This window comes from Augochlora pura, chromosome 10 (genome assembly GCF_028453695.1).
Source record: "Augochlora pura isolate Apur16 chromosome 10, APUR_v2.2.1, whole genome shotgun sequence".
Classification (NCBI taxonomy): Eukaryota; Metazoa; Arthropoda; class Insecta; order Hymenoptera; family Halictidae; genus Augochlora; species Augochlora pura.
In genome coordinates, this window is record NC_135781.1 from 25466443 (window position 1) to 25488678 (window position 22236).

General features: G+C 46.1%; 1 protein-coding gene across 2 annotated transcripts in view; it reads left to right on the forward strand.

Annotated features, from left to right (window-relative positions):
* The window catches only part of Lrch (Leucine-rich-repeats and calponin homology domain protein), a 40063-nt gene that overhangs the window by 5348 nt on the left and 12479 nt on the right, over positions 1-22236 (forward strand). For both annotated transcript variants that reach the window (XM_078192487.1, XM_078192486.1), the window contains exons 2-5: positions 20564-20708; positions 20802-21034; positions 21632-21768; positions 21849-22064. In XM_078192487.1, the coding sequence (XP_078048613.1) occupies positions 20564-20708; positions 20802-21034; positions 21632-21768; positions 21849-22064 (731 nt within the window). The remainder of the gene's footprint in view (positions 1-20563; positions 20709-20801; positions 21035-21631; positions 21769-21848; positions 22065-22236) is intronic.

Below are 22236 nucleotides of genomic sequence, written 5' to 3' on the forward strand. Positions count from 1 at the left end.
CTCGCCGCAGCGATAGCGACTTTCGTTCGCGTGATTATAGATAGTGAGTCGTTCGTGGGAGCGAAAGTCGGGGAAAACCGAATTGGGAGCGAACCGAGTCGGCAAACATAGTATTGTGATACGCTCCCGCAACGGGAAAAGCTCCTTATCGATTATGTCACGGAGCGCTGCGCGCTTTCTTCGAGGAAGCTGAGCGAGAACAAGGGTGCGAGCTCCTTCTCGCACCCTTGCTTCGCAGCTCCTCGGCTTTGGTTCCAGTTCAACGATCCGCACGGTTTCCAGAAATCGTTGCGTGTATGAACGGAAACCTGCTGGCAAACGTATTGACTACACACACATCGGTTTCGACGAAACTTCGGAAGAGGCTAAGGGTACTTTTGATAATTAATTTTATATTTATTAAACAAGACATTTTATTCTTTTATTTCGTCTACTTTTTAATAGAAAATTTAAATATGCCTTATTCGATAAATATAGAGTTAATTATGCTCGAAAACAAAACGAAGGTAGAAAAATTAATGACTCCAGAGCAGAGTTACGCATTGTTCGAACAAAATTTTATTCGAACGTTTTCGAATACGTTTTCGAATAATGCTTTCTAAAAATATTCGCTGTCGTCGTCAGTTTAGAGTAAAAATCCTTGTCGAATTCAAAAGAATTTTATCCGCGAGATAAATACGCCTCCTCGAAATGATTTCTCAAGTTCTGATTCCCACGCGTTTCAGGGAGAGCAGGTGCGCACTGTGATTAAGGAAAAGAAAGACGGAATCCGGATAACTGCGATCGCTTGCTCCTCTTCCTTCTCGGTTCTCGCATCTCGTTCCTCATCTCCTCCGGATCTCGGTCGATTTCGCGACAGGTGTCCCCCGTGGGGAACCGGTCGGGCAAATCGAAAGCGTTTTCCTTCCGAATCGCTCGAGGCCGATGCCGTCTCGGAGATAGCCAGTCGTCCTGGTCGATTCCTCGACGAACGAGAAACACGATCGGGTTCGGAGAAAATGACTGTATTAAACTGGGCTAAGCAGCTTAGTCTTCGGGACTCGAAGACACAGTTTTCCGAAGAGACATTCCTCTGCCCGATGCCCTAGATTACAGAGGAACTTATGGGGTTGCGAGCGGCTCTCTAGGATTTCCATGAAAGTTTCTCGTAATATGGATCTTCGAAGTATACTCGGCAGACGTTTTTTCTTTGTCATCATTCTATCTATTCAAAGGTCGAACAAATATTGAAGACGAACATTTCATTAGCCTTTGAATTTAGAGGGACGGAAATGATCGTCGAAGCTGAGGCCATGTGTACATAGTACAGTCGACCCTTCTATAACGCGATAGATACGTTCCATATCATATCGAGACCGTGCTCTTGGAGTGCTCCGCCATTTATTTAACGATTTCATAGAACGAAAACGAACATTGAACACGTTTATAAAGCTAGAAAGTACAAATCACAAAAATGCTGACGTCTTGTCGGCCGCTGAAATAATACGAAAATTAAACAAATCTTAAATTCCTTACTTAATAGATCAATAGACGTTTGAATATATGGTTACATTTATAAAAGAGCAACCATTTACTGAATTAGGTGCCATTAAGGACAAACCACGCATAATTATATCTACAAGACGAACACCCTGCTTACGACCACAGAAAATTTCACGCTATGGAAACGTCTCCACTACCAATATGAACAGACAAGTCGTGTTATAAATAGACCGCTTGACAAACATACATTTCTTCTTTTAACAAGCTTAATGAGTTGAACTTAATGCCAATAGTATCTTCCAATTGTTTAAACGTTTTCATTGCTTTAGATTTCATCTATTTTTAGGCAATTTCTATCATAAATGTATAAAATCCGTAGTCTAGTTATAATATACCGAATTGTAATCTTTTACAAAAATTGTAATTGAAACTGTAGTCCCAAAGCACCGTGATGGAATACTGTCGATTATGTTAAGTTGTTCTCGCAGTAAGAGAAAGACCAAATGCGTCGATACGTCGAAGGCAATCAGCCCCATGAACGAAAGAGTGGTCGCCAATAAAATCAGCGAGCAGCCGCTAATGAACATTTTCTGAAGTCCTCCGTAGGCCGCGAGTTTCATTAAATTTGGAGAAGGTGACGGGGGTAGCTAGCCCTTGTCGACCGAATCCATCGAGCAGCCAGGGATCCGTTGAAGTTTTCCCCGGGTGACGAAGTGTGGATGGTGTTCCCGGCGAAGAAGGGTCGTGATTTTCTAAGGGGGCCGAGTGGGCTGCGCGCGCTCCGGGTTTACGCGAGCAAAGAAACACCAAGGGGAGAGAGCACCCACCATGGCTATGGAGGAGAGGCCCGCGCGATGGAACGACACGGGCACGGGCCAAAGCTAAAGATAGAGATACGCTGCAGCTGCGGCACGCAGGGGTGCCAACAGGTCGATACTCCATAACGCGTTACATCGTTCGCTCTTCGCCCATAGCGCCGGCTGCCCGCTTATCTTTTGCTCTTGTCTCTCTGCCAAAGGAGCTCTCCTCGAAGATCAAGTCGACTCGAGATCTGGCTCGACCACTGTCCCCGCTTTGGGAGAACAATGTTGCGCTTCGTAGATTCGATCATATTTCAGTAATCTGATTTGAATATCGAGGCAATCCGAGCAAAGTTTGGGTAAGGATGGCTGAAAACGCGGCGCAAGTAAAGGAAGAGTTAGGAAATTGGTATAAGAAATAGCGGAGCGAGAGGGGAGCACACAGAGTCGAGAGAAGGATCCGACAAATGTGATACGGAGCTCGAATCCAGTCTGAAATCTGGAACGGAACGAAGTCGCATCCGGAATGCAACAAGATGAAACGCAGCTTGAAAATATCCAGAACGGCGGTGGCGCCTGGAGCGGAGTAGAAAGAAGCCAGAACTTGGAACCGATCGAGATTGAACTAGGAATGGACCAAAACTTACGTCTTCATAATTTCTCCAATACAACAAGACAATGTTAATTCCTTACGGTTTCGATATACAGGAATGGAATAATATTCATAGATAATAGAATTTAGTAAGTAGATTATGTACAAAATATTCATCAGAAGTCTAACTCGTTATAACCCAAGGGGTGAAGGAATGAATTTAACTGGGAACGAGTGCCAGTATCTTTTCAGATAAATTTTGCAAATATATAGAAATTAATTTTCTAAACTTTTTTAATAAAAAAATTACTTGAACCGAGCTCTAGTACAAACACCATAAAATTTGAAACAGACCGAGCTGGAATCCAAAAGAAGATTAATTCTGGACCAAAACAGAAGCACATGGAACCGAAACCCAGCAAAATATTACGGAATAATCGAAACGCAATAGCGAACGCGGCGCAGACCCATAAATTATTGCAGAAGTCACAGCAACTTTTCCCGAAGCGGAAGCTTCGCCCACAGGCAAGCTGTAAATTCTTTCGCGACCAATTACGCAAAGGATATGAAATATGCAATAGACTGTTACCACGGGAAACACGATTTGTCCATCGACGAAGGATTCGGTATCGCAAGTTGCGATTCCATGTTCGACTGAGACGCGCGACGATTCACTGCGCACGGTGTGTCTTTACGCGCGAATCGTGCCGGCGTATCTGAAACGCGACTGCAAAGATCATATCGCACACGCATCAAGAGCTCGCGATGAATGTTACCGATACGGCGCGGCTCGTATTTCGCGTGCCCCCGAGCAACGCCCCGTTTGTCTTTCGCATTACATTTTAACGCGGACCGTCGCGAATCTGTGATTTAGCTGGAAAACTGGAAAACGGTACACAAGAGAGATCCTTGCGTGGGTTCATCGCCCCCCTGGACTGTACATTTTGTGCACATTCGAACAGCGGAAAGATTAGTCTTCCTGCTATGATAATTTCCGAGCTAATTTTCAACTATGTGTCGTATTTTACCTTATATACTTCGAAGGGTGGTTTCACCCCCGATAAATTGGCCGACTTTGTCAGACGATAACACTGCGAAAAATCATCGTACGATGATGAGTTTTGTAAAATTAATGCTTGAAATCTCTAGTTCCCGAATTCAAAATTAGACGTAATCAATTTTCTACGCTTTAATTTTTTGGAGCAGTGTAGGGAAACGTGCGAAATAAAGATAAAAACGCGTAATTATTACTTTTTGGTTTAAATGATCAGAGGCAAACACCTGGAAATCCTTCCCGGTAAATCTCAATAAAAATCCCCATAGAAGTAATCTTGCGACACTTTGAAAAATTTGTGCTCATTGTACGCAACGTTTCTGATGTCTAACGAATGTCTCGAAGCTAAACGTTTTGCCATAAAAGTGCGAACCATCATGAAAGTTCTCTCTCGAACGAACAAACGAGTCGAGCTAACGTACGTACCTTTCCGGATCATGCTAAAAACGTTCCCGGCTATCAATCAGCCGGGTGTCGCGTCGCAGGAGGCGTCTAGCAGCTCTAAAGCGACGTGATTTAAACACCTCGGCCAGTGGCCCGAGGCGCTAATTAGCGTGAGCGGACATTTCGCTTTGCTTTCGCGAGGAAGAAGAGCGGGTAAAATGCTGGCGCACGGAAAATGGTCGCGCCGCGGAGCGGTTTCTTTGAAAATCTGTTTTTCCGCGGAGCTTTGGCCACTTGCCGCGCGCCGGCTTGTCGTCATCGTCGTTCGCTGTCGCCCCGTATCGCGAGGCAACGACGCGGTGGTTTCGTCGACGGTTATAATTAGCGGTGCGACAGGGCCGTCCTGAGGGGCCCGCGACTCCCTCTGCATTTTGATTGGGTGCCACGGTCGCTTCTCGATCCCCTCGATCTCCGGAGATGCTTGTCCCGCGAAATCCGAGATTTCACGGCCGCCCGGCGACCTTCCTGCGCTCTATTGCACGAGTTCGCGAACTGGGTCGGGTCTAGCCGGGATAAAAAGTTTGCTGACTCGCGGTAGAAACCGACGATTGCTTCGCAAACACGTCCGCGGTTTCGAGGGCCGGCAATATTAGGACCTAGATACAGGAGGACCAGCTGTGCACAATGGAAAACTGCCGACTGCCAGCTCGTCGCGACCTAACGAGCATCGAGGAGTTCGAAACACCGAGGATTTGGAGCAAAGCTCTTAAAGTGCCTGAACGATTAGTTTTCTAGTGCGAAAGTCGAAGTCGGTGCTTCTGGTGGTTCGCCGCGTTGCATTCTGTCCCGGCCACAGGCTCTCCTAGACGTCTCCTTGCGCACTTGGGACGGTTCTCCACGCGCAGTGGTCGCAAATGGTCGCAAACGCGGTGAAATGCTTACCTCGGTTGCGGTAGAAGCGGGACGATAACCGTGTCGATCGACCGCCGAGCTTAACTTGGCGAGGCTCGCTCCAGCCGCGTTTTGTCCGTCGATAAATTCCAGCCGCATTGCAGATACGAACGTGTCTTTCCTCGGTCTTGGCGCTTGCAATAAGAGAGTCGTTCGAACTGTCTGGACGGACAAGGAATTGTACCGGATCGCAGCTTTCAGTAGTTTGCCGATCGATCCTGATGAGATAAAACTGTGTGTTTTGTCGAGGTACTCGGCCCTCGTCGTGGACGTTAGCCTCTTCTAGCCGGCCTCAATTGCTCCGAGCACACCAGGCGCCAAGAAGGTGTTGAAAAACCTTTTTGTGTCTATCGCGATTTTTCTTGAATGCAAAAAAACGGTTAATTAACCTATCGTAGCTCCAATTAGCCCTCTGTCGTGCCTAGCATTTCAAGGTACACACGATTTAAGTGTCTGCTGGCGTTTTGATCGCTTCAAGACACTCTTGTATCATTCGATTTTATTTATTGCAGATTGTATTATTTGTATTATTTACTGGGTAGATTATGCTATGTAAAAATTTATTAAAAATCCGATACGAAAATAATTTTAACGATAACGTACACGGTTTTAGATGTCCACTTACAAAGACAGGGCCATTCTAACATAGCAGTGGTCCTTTAAATTGGAGTAACAAAGGGTTAAAGGTGTTCAATGGAGATTTATCCACGGCACCCGAGAATGATGATGCATCATGCGTTAATTGGTGGATCTGGATCTATCGATATTTAAAGTAGTAGTTTATTAAGTGCAGCCATTTATTAGCAATTAACAGACTGCATTTTACGAAACTGTAACATTCTTCGTGGAGCAATAGCGGCTAAAGATTCTGTACGATTCGAACAAAGTATTTTCTGTGAATTTGCATAAACAATAACCGCGTGTCTAGCGGTTAGTATGCTTCCGAAACCGGCACCCCATGTGTCAGCTGACACCTTACACGCCACTTTAGTTAGAACTTCGGGCCACTTCCCCTATGATTGAAATTTTAAAGAACCCAGAGTAATCTTCCTGTCTAGTGCAGGATCTCGAGCGCATAGTTTCGCAACACCGTCATGAGAAATTCATTAGAGGGTCTGCGCTTTTGCTGCATGATGGCATTTAGTATGATTCAGGTTCCACACACCTGGCGCATCTCTACTAGGTCTTCTTGCAGTATCCGTTTTGCGGTAAAAAGGCCGCTTAGAGTATGAAATGGGATGGGCTATGACATTATGAATGGAAGTCGACCTCGAAACTTCCGCACCATTATCTGAAAACCTTATCATTTTCGCCTACGCAACTGTTGATAAGAAATCGAGAACGAAACATAATCTGCTGGGTTTGCTTCATCAAGTTGTTTCATTTATCAAAAGAATTTATTTTTGTAAGGGTATTAAAGAAGCATTTGATTCAGTGGTTCCGCCAATGAAAAGCAAGAATTCTGTGAACATAAGATTTTAAAGCTACCAGAAAAATTGTACTTTAATCATTTACTTTAATTAAACAATTGTCGCCTATTTTCTCATAAAAGGACGAAACAACTGTCCAAATGGACGCAATATATTAATCCCTTGCACGAGAAGTCTGAGATAGTTTCTGTGATCTATAGTATTTCCATTTGATATAACTGTGTGGAGGAACATAGTTTAAACACCTCTTTTATACAATCGATGAAAAAAATTTGTATTGCTCGTGTCTTGAATATCCCTGAAATGGATCACACAAGAGTTACTAATAAAAAAGGAAATAGAAACTGTAGAATGCTAGCTAGCGAACTCTGTGAAGTATACTACAGGAATCATTTCTGAGAGTCTCTAACGGAAGAAGCATGGTTGATCCTTGTAAATAATAGCATAAGCATCACTAACATCATGCGGGTGTAACGCCGTTCTCTCGACTTTTGTCGTTGAATGTTTGTCCACGTATTCGGAGACACCATAGTACTGGATATCGAGAAACCCATTAAGTCTGCATCCCGGTGTATATTGGCAGTCGGGGCGAGCGGTCGGAAGGCACAGTAGCTAATTATCGTTCCAGGTAATCCGCTAGTAGTCCGAGCACGCAGCTCACGTGTCGCGAGTCACGATGAGCCGGTAAGAAATACTGTTATGGTCCGCGCTGCGGTTTCGTTCGTTCGCGACGACGACAACGACAACGACGATGATGACGACGACGGCGTTACCGTCGACGAACCGATGTAATTAAGTTATTCTTGGATCGTTGTACGATAAGTCACCCGTAACATCCGTTTGCGATGATTAAGCGAGGTTTCATAAATACCTCAACGCATTCGTCGCTCATTTTCTAGATCTTCGGACGATCATCTTCGCCGTTCTCCTCTCTACAAATGTTTCGGATAAACATGCTCTTCTTCTAAAGGTTGGTTGGATCAGTGGCGAGATACAGCCACGACGTTCGATGGAAACGCGAAATTTCTCCGGCTCGTTTTTCGTTAGGGCATTCGCTATTGTCTTTCGGATCATTCACGGGTCCTCGGCGAGAACATAGAGAGAAAATATTTTCCCGCTGCCGCTAGCATTTACGTCTCTCTCTTCTTTTTCCTCTCGCGACACTTTATGTCTGCGCCCTGGACAAGTGGAATTTTTTATTCCCCCCCTAGCTTTGTTGGCGAAACGGCCAGACAGACTCGCGTTTTTCACTTTGCTCGCGTGCCACGGCTCTCCGAGATCCTTTGGATTGGTCGCGAAACGATCCAACGATCGCTGCGCTTTCATTCTCCCGGCGCGACACCGTCGCGAACCTACGCGCAACCCTGAATCCAATCCGCCATCGCTAGGTTTTCCGAGTCGCGCTGCTCCTTCCTTCCTTCCTTCGTCCGCGGACGCTGACGGCGACGCGGCCAACTCCGCCGTTTCCAGGGCTCTTTAATCTTTTCGATTTCGCTAATGCATCGGCTTTCCTACCTGACGGAAACGAGGGAGAGCCGCGGGGAAGTAGTTACCCAGCATGGATCCAACGAGCACCTACTCTAACCGCACCGTAATCCAAAAACTGACGCACAAAGGAACATCAAAGCCACTTTTCCCGGCGGCTCAATCGAGAACACTTTTCTGCATAGGGCCCGCAATAGCTTTTTCGGGGGGATGGACTTAAATGGCGGTCTCGGTTACGGTGTTCGCCTCTTTGCAGTCCCCCAGCCTGAATTCCAGCCTGAATTCCAGCGAATTTTACTGATTCAGTTGAGAGTTTTCTTTGGTGTCGCGATTGGTTTGGGGGAATGTTTTTATTACACTCGACGTCGAAATTAAAGCATTGGAAATTTTTTATTGGAAAATTATCAGTCTTCGAACAGCTGTAACTTCGTTCAAAGCTGACATAAAATCATGATTGCTTTTTTAAAAATTAAAGCTTGAAGTATCTACTTTACGGTACGATATTTTAATTTTTAATATCATACATACCCACGATTATACTATCCTAAATTTGAGGGCATGTTTGAGAACGAAAAAATGTTACTGCATTTAAAATGTATATTTAACTTGAATTCAACTTACACTGAACATATATAAAACGCATTTACATAATAATTCCGGCCGTGCAATCTACTCGTACTTTAGATTATTTTAATGACGGCGGCACAGTTTTCGTTTAAAGCATTGGAACTTTGCGAGAAAAAATTGTAGCGACCTAATTCTACACGCAGATTAAAGGGGTAGCTCCGAGCTTTGCAGTCGCGGAGATGCAAGATATTAAAAATTATAATGTAGGATTGTAACGTAGAGATTTCTCGCTTTTCTATTCATTCTCTCTCTGTCTTTCTTTATTTCCCTTTCACTCACTCACGCTCTATATTTCGGTTATGCATGACTTCCAGAAACCTAAGCAATTATCCCAGGTCACTTTAAGCTGCCCAAACATTCTGTAAACATCTGTCTCATTCATTCCGTTCTGCCTTTCATACTTGGATGAACCCTACAATATGTATACAAATTAGTGCTCTCCAAGATTTATCTACAAGATTTGTTCGCGATTCGAAAGTGATAATTAGGCGAAGTGAATTGGAGCCGGAACCAACCGTCCCTGGTGTTTATCTATAGTTTCCAAGGAGATATAACGAGACGAAGGTAATGAATCGGAGCCAGGAAGATAAATGAAGCAAACTTCGCCGACTTCAACCTCCGGTCTTCTATTTTTCATTCGGAATAATTCCGTGTTTCACGGCGAAGTTAACGAAGGACGAACCGAGGACATCGAATTGAGCGAACCGAATTTTGTTGCCTTGGAAAACAATGAAACTCGCATCATCAATCTACAAACGAACGCGCCGAAACGTCATCTGTCTATTTTTAGAAAACTTTGGTGACAAGTATCGTTGAAAAAAAAACATTGAACACTTGTCTATCAGCGGTGTACCATACCCAGAGGGTGAAAACATCCCCTGCCGACCGGTGTTTCATTGTGAACGAGCAGACGGGCAGATACGATCGCGCGAGCAGGGTGGCGAGAGGAAATGGGATTGATTTCGGCAGCAAAAATTTCTGCATCATCCTCGTCCCCGTTCGAGGAAGATGATGTTCGGTCGCAGGGAGTCGCGGCGCGTGTAATTAGTAGGCCGCTGCGCGATTAAGGCTAACCGAATCTGTACCCACGCGGCTTCAATTAGGCGATACGGGGGCGAGACTCGCGCAAATAATTCGCGTGGAAACAAATCTACGAGGGACGTGGTTCTTGCCATGCTCGTTAGCCCCGGGGCTCAATTAACCTTACGGAATAAGTCCTCTGTGGATACTCGGAGCGAATCAAAGGTTGCTCGCCCGTCGCCGCGCCGCTTCGCGCCGACTTGATGGAGGAAAAGCGTCATCGATTCATCGACGATGACATCGGACAAAAGGCACGTCGCGTCAGGAGTGTGTCCTTCGGTCTAGCCTCCCGGGACACACGGACCCCAACTCCTCCCCCTCCCCCTCCCCCCCTCTCGCGGCTTTGTCTCGCGGTTACGCAGCGTGGCTCGGAACAAAGGGACTCCACGATCGAGTCTGGCCCTTCGCGGCCATCGCGAAACCGCGCGGAAATTTATTTCGGTGCAGCACGGTCCTGTCTTCACGCTAAAAGCATCCGTGGTCGCATGAACGCTCGCTGCGTTCTAGAATTTACTGGGATCGGCTGTCTCGAGGCTCTCAGAGATCGCTGCAGTTGCGCGTCCCTCATAATTGACATGCATCGTGATATAGGGTGATGGAGATGTGGCGCGACTCTATGAAGGGAACCGGTGCTCGTACTGCCATATCATTTCGCTTGCAGTGCGAATTTTCGTTCGGTTGGCATCAAAATTCATTTCAGTTACTGCAATATTGTATCGGCTCTCATAAAAAAACCGAGAAATTTTTGCACTCGACGGTATTTTAATTCTAAATCCAAGATAGTTTTGAATTGCCTACAGTATTTCTATTTTATATGACTTATTAGTGCAATTTATGCATATGAAATTGAGTCTATATAACAGTCGTACGTGTGGTCGACAGAGATGATTTAATCAGCGTAGATGTGGAAACAGTTCTAGAATTATGGATTAATTTGCAATCCTCCTTGTATCACAGAATTTCGCACCCCCGAATAATTCGTAACGATCGTGGTTCCGACCACGAGCATAATATTCAGCTCCGAGGAACAAAGAATAAAATTCGTGAAATTCTCAACTGGAATCAGATTCGTATATTTCGGTGTCGAGCGACCCCAAATGGCATTTCAAAATGGCGGTCGCTGCAGAATCGAGTTGACGCTGGAGCCAGGTGCGGCATTTGTGAGGCCTTGACACTTTGCGGCCTAAAGACATCGAGCCCAGGTGCGGCTCGATCTTGGTTCTCGACGAAAAAGACGGTCGGCTCGGTCGCGCGGTGTAACAAGATCTTTCAACGCGTTATCGAGCTTGCTCTCGTTGCTAGACGGTGTCGTTCCACCCCGTGCACCTTTCGACGAGCTCTCCGCGTCCCAGACCGCACGGTTTTTCTCCCGCGCACCGCGGGCATTAGTTTTTAGGTCAAGGATTTAGGTGGAGTTGCGCACCTCTCCGGTCCGCTCCGGTCCGCGCTGCGCCGCATGGAAACACGGCTCGCGCTCATTCCGATGGAAACGAGTAGGTTCCGTGAACGAGGGAGGCAACCCTCGAGGACCTGGGTTTTCGCGGTTTCGAGAAAAAAACGGACCCCGATGCCGTTGCCTTCGCCGCGAGCCTATGATAATTGCCGCGCCGCCTCCAGCGACCGCGAAAGGGGAGCTACGGTTCCCTTTTTCCTGGGCGAGACGAGTTTTTACGCCTGGAACCGCGGCAACGAGTAATTGCCTGCCGAATAATTGACGCGGGAAACTCTTATTAAACCAGCCACTCGTAATTGCATAGGACCCACCGGCCATCCGCCAGGTTTCGCCGTCTACTCCCCGAGCTCTCTGGCCTAGTTCTATGCTACGAGACTCTTGCGGCGACACTGCTCCGAACTGGAGTGTTCCCCATGATGGAACAATTTATCCGACTCCGGGGAACACCGTGAGACGCTAGGGAGCAGTGCTAGCTAGGTTTTCCGCGTCCTAATTGGCTGGAGACTTAATATGCTTGGCCTGCAATTCGAGTAAGTCGAGATAGTAGGGTGGATTTGCAACGATAACAGGTTGCCTGGTTTCATAAAAATCCTTCGAACCCTTCAGAAACACGATACCCAAGAGCAAGCATCTCTGCTGCAATCGATTTATATGTTTGCTAGCTCCGGAGCCGGCAATAAGCTAGTGCAAACAACTTAGATTGCAGAGAAAATAAATTTTTCCCGCATTAATCGCATCAGGAGCCTCGAGGATCAGCCGGAAAAGAAGTATCAGAGGGAAAAGAAGTTCTCCTAGTTCCAAGTTCATCTTCGACAATAACAGGTTCGTTGCTCCTGGAACCAAGACAGTGATTTATGAGGCAATTTATAGCTACGGTAACTATACGTCTTTTACTCACGGGGACAGTCCTTTATTTCGTTGTTGTGTTCTTTATTTTGTGAATAATTTTATTATTTTATCTTGTCCTTCATTTCGTAAACAATTCCTCATTGTGTATCTCATTTTGTGGGAAATATTATTTTGTCTTTTATTCTGCAGATAATTTTATTTTTTAACTCATTTTGGAGACAATTTTATTTTGTAATATTCCTCTTTATGAATAGTAGTTGAATTTATTCAGACATTTCGATATTTTTACTATAACCACAATACTTCCGTTAAAAAATCCATGTAATCATTTGCTACGGGGATGACTTCATATCTTGGACAATGCAAGAAAGAAAAATATGAGAGCGGTCATTTTGACGGCACGATAAGATCAGCGTGAAAGCATGCACCTGATTTATTAAGGGAATGTTAATACTTGTGAACAGTATAAAAATGAAATCACTTTGAAACATGAACCGATACCTGCCTCGTCCTTTATTTTCTCCAAGAAAATAAGGGCACTGCAGTCTCTATTCACCTTGCACAATCGACCAGATTACAGAGCAACCGATAACGAGCAAGTTAGTGACTCAGCCCCCCTCGATCGAGGGTTGAACCCCTTTTATTTCCAAGTGGGAGGTGTAGAAGTCTAGTGGTGCTCCGATAAGTCGACGTCCAGCCAAAAGCAACGCCGCCATAATGAAAAATTTTCGCGTTTTCCTCGGACGCTAATCGTTCGGCATGGAAGCAACGAAAAATGAAATTATCGCGGAAACAAGCTTTGTCCTTTGTTGGCGGAGCACGATTCCACGCACACGTACCCGTCGCACGGAGGCGTACATGCGTACCGGCACGCTCGAACACGCACCGCTCACAATACGATGCACTGTTCGGGACACGCATTGCTCGGCTCGGACAGACGGCATAGGACTATGGAAACCGGCTGCCACTATACCACCATCTTTATTCCACGTTCTCGCTTGGCCTTTTCCTTGCGCGTTAGATTCGCATGCACCGTCGAATCACCGTGTTCCAGATGCGTTTCGACACGTACAAATGATAGGGACAGGCTTGGCGTGTAATATCATGCACGTCGATTGTCCCCGGGGCCAATGCCTCGGGGTAAACCATGCTGGAGAAGGTAAACTCGCGACAGCGATCGTATTCGACTCTCTAGATTAGGGCTCGGAATCAACCAACACGCAACATAAAGATCGCGAGGGTTACGCCTTCTGGCTGTCGTCGCACGTCTTGCTGCTCGTGATCGCCTTTTTGGCTTGGAGAACCTTAAGCGCGTGATCCTAATACTTAATATGTGTTCAAGTGATTAGTATATGTGTGTCTGTGTATGCGTTAGACGGTCACCGGGGAGCGTAATGCACGACGGAAGTCAGGGGGCGTGGCCTTCCCGATCCTCATGCTACGTGCTGGTTAATTTCGAGCCCTGTTCTTGGTGAGCGTGACGTAGCTGCTTCTGATTTTTTATGAACTAGGATAAGTCTGTACATTGGTTCAAAATGATTTACAGGGAAATAAGTGTCTTTAGGTCTCATCAAAGTTTTGGTGAAAGTTTATTTGTGTTATTATTTCTGTATGGAATACTTTGAGTGTCCGGTTCAGCTTCATTAGAGTGAATGTACATAGAGGTAACTAAAGTTCTTTGTATCCTCCCGAAGTGTCAACAAAATATTATCTGTGTTGTCGTTTCTATGGGAAACGCGAAAATAGGCGTGGTTTTGTGGCCCTCGATTTCATCGGACCAAGAACTGTATACCACAGTCACATTAAATAAATAATAATAATATTAATTATTGTTATTATTATTAGAAGAAGAAGAACTTGAACCTCGTTAAGTTTGATAAGAATCCTGAAAGATCTTTTACCTCGCTCCTTCCACATGAAATGTCTCAACTAGGCGTGGCATCTTCGCTCCAGCTTCGACTGGAACCGGGGTACATATTTCCTCGCGGGGAAATCGTGCTCGAATTTGCAGTAAGTTTCAGCAGGTTCCATCGAAATCACCGGCAGTATTTCACCGACAGAATTCGCACAGAATTTTGGACTGTCGAGAATTCCTGGAAACCAAGACTCGACAGCACAGTTCGATAGGAAGCTCCGCTATAATTTGTTGCAAAGAGCCAAGCGTTCCTCGAGAATAGAAATCGATGCGTAAAGTCTGATACACGAAAGCTCGCACGGTCTTCGCCGATAGGGGATAGACGAGCTCGTACGATGACTTTTCGTTGCTTCGACTCTGGTTCTGCCCATCGGGTTCAATCGAGTATGCGAGTCTCGTCCGGGCTCGCGTCCTCGTCGCCGGAAGTGGTGGCGGTCTCCGACAAAAGCGTCGCAGCTCGCTCGTTCCCTCTCGCTTCTTCGGCTCGCGTGTTCCTCCTCCTGCTTTTCCTTCGTCCCGCTTGTCCCCCGTGCCTCCTCCGTTCTTTCTCCTCGCGCTTTTCTCTGTCAGCCTTTGACGCGCGATCGCCTCGCCAATGGCGACGGTTCAAGGACGAGGGTAGCGTTTCCAGCCGCGGTGGTCCCTGCCAGAACTTCTTTCCTCTCTTCCTCCTCTTCTTCTACCTCCTGCTGTTTTCTGCCCTCACCCCATTTCGTCTCGTTTTTTCCACCGTCGCTGTTCTCCGCTTATTCGCGGCAGACCACGTCTGTCGCAGCGCGCGAGAACGACGGTGAAAGTCAATTACCTGGGCGCAAGGTGCAACGCAGCAGCGTGTTTCTGATCGATGATGCACCGACCCGTGCGACGAAAAAACAACGATGAATTCTTTGTCGACCCCGGCCTTGTCGACCCCGTCCTCCGGCGACGACTAATGTCTTCATCGACGTCGGGACCAATTGCCTCGTTCCATTGTTGCTCTGCAAAAATGATGTAATTCGACTCGGTGGTTCAGGGCCGGCCCGACCATTGGACTTCTGATAGTTAAATCCAATTGAAAGTTGTCTATGTCGCGGTGCAATGTAATTTCATTTGTTTATATGTACGGGTAAACATCCATTTCTATAATAACAGAACAAAAAATATCATATTTGGATTGGCAAAGAGTCAGCGATTATTATTTAGTAATTATCATTATTGATTTATTGTTACCTTATTATAAAAGAAAATTACAATTTTCCGAAACAGTATCTGAGATCAATAATTGTTTCATTTGTTTATTACGGATTACATAGTGATAGGATCATAGTGACCCAAAGAATGAATGTTGGCATATTTTTAACAATTAATATCATATAAATTTTTAACAATTAATATTATATATCAATAGATAAGATATTTAGATTTACTTAAGAATAGTAGATTTAAAAAATTATAAAATTATATTATAATTCAACCAATATATCTTTGGCTCTAATTGCAGATCGGTTAAGCTAGCGTGAAATAGATCGGAACGTATCGATCAGGTGAAAAAGAATCGAACAGGTCGAAAAGACTTGAATAAAGTATCAAGCCAACTCGGGTTTCCGCGAGCAGCTTTCGCTCGGCCGGTTCCTCCCTCTCGCGTGCAAAAACGCGATCGAACTTCCGGTGGTAACGGTGAACGTGGCCCGTTGTGCAGACGGCCACTAAAAATCGCAGTCGGCCACGGCGTGTACAGGGTGTTCGAGTAGGGGGTCGATGCACCGGCCAGTTCCAAGGACCAAGGTCGAGGTCCGGCGATACTGGATCGATACGACGACGCATCATACGCGGCACACACGGGAATGTTCGCGCGAGGTTACGCGAATTTCGTGTAAACGCGATATGTCGCGATCCCATGGGCGTGGCTGATCCCGCGGCTCGGGGCCTCCTCGGGTCGCGGATTCTCGATGATGGAATTCATTTTAATAGAGAGCGCCGCACCTGCGAGGCGCCGCATCGCGTTGGAACGTTCATCGCGCTAATAGCGCGCGCGAGCGGAATATTAAGCCGCGAAAATCGGCCTGACTGCCGGGACGCGTTGCGTCGCGTGCGCGTACGAGCGAGACCAAGCGCCCGGAAATGTTGCCGCGATTAAAGACTTGCCACGTACTTCGCAATTTCCGTGGTAATCCATGGTAAACCGTCTTAGCCTTTGTTCCACTTCTTTCCTTATCCCGCGCTTCCACTTTGCAAACGAGAAAGGAAGCTTCGGTGTACGCCGATTTAATTCAGCGTTTTCTGTGTACGGCCATAATTCGCGGATCTCGATCCGATTATTATCGGACTTTCTTGTCTGAAATTTTATACGATCGTTTTATTCGCGGATGCATGAAATTTGCGATCCAGAAATAATTAAGCGCGAATGCTGGTGAAAGGAATGATTAAACCATGATTATAGAGTATAGAAAGCTTCGAGAATTTATTAAGTGTTTCCTAATACAATATAATACTGTTCGACTTATGTTACATTCGTCAAAGCATATAATTATGCGTGACTCGCGATTCCTTATATTTTTCTACAAGAGTTTATATTTATACATAAAGTTCCGCTTTCTGCCGACCATGCGTACAGTGGGCCATAAAATTATTCACATAAATATATGAACGGATGGATGCATTGATTTTGTAACAGTTCCATGGAATTTACTTGAAGTTTTCGTTTATGAATCATTACAGTAGCTTGATCTTCTGTGAACACTTTTGTAGGTCGCTGCATCTAGAACATGAACGACTAGCTGCTCTACCGATGAATGCAGCTAAATCGCTAATTGAATTAACCATCAACGTGAAATGACTGTAGTACGAAGAACGGTGGCGAATCGATTTTATAATAGGAACATTGCTAGCAAATTCCTGCGAATCTTTCCAGATACTAATTCTTGGTATGGAAGAGTCATTCAGAACGGCATTAATCAGCTTCCGGTGGGAAAACTGGAACGATCGAACGGAATAGAAACTGAAAGTCGGCTCATCGCTTCACTGCGAGATTGGTTGCACAACTCGAAGCTAATTAACTGTAACAGGATGCTTAAAACTGAGCAAACCATGACGGGAGAACACAAATATGCAGATAATCGGTACACAATTCGACGCGGGGTTGAAAAGGGTTGGTTTTTCGAGGGCCACGAAAACTATACGGTATCTGGAACCGAGCACCTAAATTATTTCCCCAGCCATGAAACTTCGATAAGGAAACTCGCCTGACATTCTTCCAGCCTTTCGCGGCAAGAAACAATTTAGATTTACGACTCGAGACTCGGGCCGTCCCCTCGCGACAAGAATGGTCGGCGTTCACGCGAGTTTCCTCGCCGTTTCGGCCACGATGCTAGGCCATCGCTATAAATTCTTTTTATACAAATCCGCGGGGAGCGTGCGATCGTGTTCCCGGGGTGTGTCGCGTCACGAAACGTCGGCTGTCGTGAACGTAGGGTCAACGACCAAGCGGAAAAATTGGCTCCGACGCTAATTCCAGGGCGAGGAGTCTGGGAAATGGTGGCAACCATAAGTGACGCCGGTCGCTCCTTGATTGCCGGCACCGCGGTCGATGTTCCAGCCGGGATATTGCCATCCTGTGAGATGAACTCCTGGAGAAAACACTGTAACGACGTTAAGTTATCCTTGGCCAGGCATGGGGCCGTAAGAGCCGGCATAAGGGCCGCCGTGAAACCGTGGAAACAGAGGGTCGGTCGATCGATAACGCCCCCATAGCAAATATCGTCGGGGGTTGCCGCGCCGGGAGAGCGCAAGGTGTCCCATGGAACACCGCACCCTCTCGTCGAGTCCTCCTCGTAGAAAATAAAATCATTCGGAACTCGGGACGGAGCGGGACTTGCGTTTAGAACTAATGATCGATAACGAGCCGGGAACTTCGTTAACGGAGCCCTGAATCCGAGCGACCGGAACTGACTCGATTCTGCTCCAGTTGCGGCCATCAACGATAAAATGTTCAACGCGGAGAGGCTGGAAACGACGTGCACGCTCGTCTAGAATCTAATTGACGTCTTCTCGCCGCCGCGAACAGTTTATGCGACCGATGATCGACGGATCGTAGCGGGCAACGATCGTTCAACTTCATTCGCGTCGGTCTTGATCGCCATCGATCCGGGAACGGGAAATAAGATCGTAGCAGTGTAAGCTAGATTTTCGAAAATATTAACTTATGCATTATATTAATAAGAATATTACCCTAATTTTATCCCGCTTGTATGCGTGTCACCTTTACCATTTAAAATTGAAACCGGGTTCCCTAAAAATACTATGGATGTATCGATCGTTCGATTGCTTCCGACGTGGACGTTTCTAGGGTCCTCAACTTAGCACAGACATTATTCTTTTAAATCGAAAGTAGTTCCCTTAAAAATACTGGATGCATGTCGACTTTTTGTTCTTCAAGACTCTTTTAAATTAACTAGAAAATAATGCATTCGAACATCTTCGCGATCCCATCCTCCAAAATATGCTTCGCACTTCGACAAATCGTGGTGTACCAAAGTTTGTCGGATCTATACGAGAGTCGGTTTCCGTGGTAGCCATTTTCTCGCGTGCCAGATCGAAGACCAGGGGTTGGTTTCAGCTATCCGGTGTCACCCGGTTTTCAGCAAAAGTCGCGAGACGGAGATGTTCTGATCGTTTCCAAGAAGGAGACCGATTAATTGGGAACATTGGTAGGATTCCCTAAGCAACAGCTGTGCTCCGGCTGGGGTGGCCTTCGTGTTCGCTGGGGGTTCTTATGAATGGGGTGCGATGGCCACGTGCGTGCACAGAGCCTCGAAACCTAGGAAAAGGATAAGGGTGGCTCAGCTGCTCCCGGCTTTCGGACCTCCTTTCTGATCAATAACTACCGTCTGTGTGTTCCCGACTCCTCCGGGAGAGAGCCGGTCGGGCAACACAGTTCGACTCGTCGTTTCCCTCGGCGCCAACTTTTCGAGTTCCACGCCTAACGATCGAACAAGCCACTCGGCCGAGCGACCGAAGTCGCCTAGTCAACCTGGTTGTGATCCTTGCTACAAATCCTGTTTCCGTCGATCGGATCGTAAGGAGATCTGCCCGTCGATACCATAGTGAGGTCATGATTTATTCCCAGACTTGGAGGATTTCTTTCGCAAAGAATGTCATCTGCTAGGTTGGCAAAGTTTTTGCAGTTAATCAGAATTGAAGAACAGAAACATGAATATTATTATTCTTTATTAGCGAGCTTTATAAGCCCTTTTGCGGTACAAGTTTAACACTTAAAAGAAGAAAGATAGCAAAGCGGGAGTCTTCATACCTCTAAATTCGTTCTACGTACATACTTTACTTGATTTTATACTTTTTATACTGTATTGTATTTTAATTCTTCCATATAATATAATTTGTTTACTCCATTACTTCTGCGCTAGTTAACTTAAGCATTCATAAATTAACACACTGACATAAACGCCCACATGAAGGTTTCATACTGATATAGAGGCCCACATGACGTTCCTTCGTTCCGAGTGTACACACGCCTAGTGAAAGTAAGAATAGAATAGTAATATGCTAATATCTAAAAGATCGATATAAAAACTCTACCGTTCGAAGATCTGTATAGCCACGACCCTAACGGGGTCAGCTAGTTAGCGAGTCCAGGGTAGACGATAATCACCGATGATCGGGGGAAATTAAGAGGGCTCGCCCTCGCACCCTCGGAAATTGTGTTCCACCTGCGTATCCAGTTTACGGAAGGAGGAAATTCGCCAATCGATCAACGATGTACCTGGCTTCTGTCGAAGCAAGTTACCCCCGTTGGGTGATCATCCACACGGTGTTTTATACGTTGAAGACACATTCTGTCGAAATGGTCGCGTTTCCCCTGTGCACACGCCCACGGTCTAAATGGGGACGACTCCATGGGGTGGAAACGAGGAACGTGGAACCATTGGCACACGGTCGGTCGCGTAATCGCCGGGCAAAGGGCGTCGGCCCGTCGGGTTCAGCTGATCAAGACTAACATCCCTGCAAGCGTTCTTGCACCGGTAGCAACATTTCCCGTGGCTGCAAACTAGACCGACTGTCACCATTCGTTTGTCAAAAATACCGGATTCTATGAAAATCGATCCTACAAGCTGGAAAATGTTAGGTTGTGCCGTCACAAACTCTGATGTCGATGTAATTAGTTCGAATAATCGAAATTATACTTACAATAGATATTATACTTATATATACTGATATATACGATAGAGATTATACTTACAATACAATTTTGCAACACGATTCATTGGACAAAACGATGAGGCTGTATTTTAGCATTGTACTCAAGAAATCATTCCGACAATTCAAGTCGAATGAGACTGTAATTGATATATTATTCGAAACATAAATTGAATAGTTCTGCTGTATCTCGTGTTTTTCTTGCATACCGAATGGATTCTTCAGTTACCGTCGACTGGACAAAGTGAGCAATTGCTGACTTCTTGTTGCAGATTTGTCGAAGAACCGTTTCGCGGAGCTACCCGAGGAAGTTACCGAGTTCCCGTTCCTCGAGAAGCTGCATCTTTACCACAATGCCATAAGAATAATACCGGAGACGGTGTCGTTGCTCCAGTCGCTGAACTACCTCGATCTTAGGTACGTCCTTGGATGGCAGAAACTTAGCCATGACGACGCGGATGCTGGACGAGCGCCGAGGTGGTTCGATAGTGATTAAACTTTTGCCCGCAGCCGGAACCAATTGACGTCGCTACCTCGGGAGATATGCAGGCTACCGTTGCAAACGTTGCTGGTCGCTCACAATAGATTAGCATCGCTTCCGGACGAATTAGGAAGAATGTCGGCGCTGGCCGAGCTCGACGCCGGCTGCAACGAGATCACGAGCTTACCGCCTCGGATGGGCGATCTCGCGAGACTCAGGTCGCTGGACCTCAGGAGCAACATGCTCGTGCACCTGCCTATTGGTGAGCCATGCTTCGCAACCTTCGACAATTCTCCGAAAGCAAAGTCTTCCGCGAAACGGAGCAACGCTGACCGAGACGATTAGTATGTTTAGGGTCGTAGTCCTCGGGTGAATGTCTCTTTAACGCGCTGTGAACTCCTCCTCCTCTGCTTCGATAAGGTTTTCTTTTATAGAGGCTCCGCGCTTCCATCGTTCATTTATTAATAGACTGCGGATTTTATGCATTCACGGTAAAAATGTGTTACTACATTTTGAAACGTTGTGGCGATTAAAAGAAACTACGAATATCGATACATTAATTCGAACTTAATAACATCACTAAGTAGTGCATGGATCTTGTGTTATAAAATTGATGCAACCAATTTTTATTTTGCACAACGTGCGGCAGTTCATTTATTAATATGCGGCGGGGTGCGACAACCCCCCGGTGCATGAATGAAAAAAAAGGAAATAAGGGAATAAATAGGTATCGATTTAATCCTGCTTGCCCTCGCTGAGTCATTCCCCGCAACAATCGGAGGGGCTGGCAGGAATCTTCTAACACTTTTACGAACCAAAAGGCATCAGTGAATAATCATCGTTTGGATCGTGTTCGCAGAACTGACGTACCTGAGATTGGTGAAGCTGGATATCAGCGGTAACCGGATATCCGTGCTTCCGAATGAGATGAGGAAAATGAAGAGCCTGGTGGACTTTCGGCTGTCGGACAACCCTTTAACCTCGCCGCCTGCCTCGGTGAGCGAATCTGCTTGATCTTCGAACACTACCCCACGAATTGCATCGTTCAGCAATAATTGGTAATTCGAAAATTACAGCTATGCATTCGCGGGCGAACGCACATCTTCAAGTATCTGGAGAGACAGGCGGCGAAGCACGAGAGGGCTAGAGGCAGTCGTGGAAGGAGGACACCTTTGGACATGAGAGGACACGCGACCTTAGATACGAGGTCTCACAGGCGGCACAACGTCGACAGTGGATACAGCACCAGCGACGGCGTCGACAAACGCTGGTCCCAAGAAATTCATAGCGCGGTTAGTTTCCTAGCCCCTTTTTTTGCACTTTTCCTCATTCTGCGATTCCTCCACCGACTGCAGCTTATACTGTTCGGAAGCTGGGACTCCGTAGATCCTGTAGATCCTGTAGATCCTGTAGATACTGTAGATGCTGTACATACTGTAGATACCTTCGAACCGATATAGGACA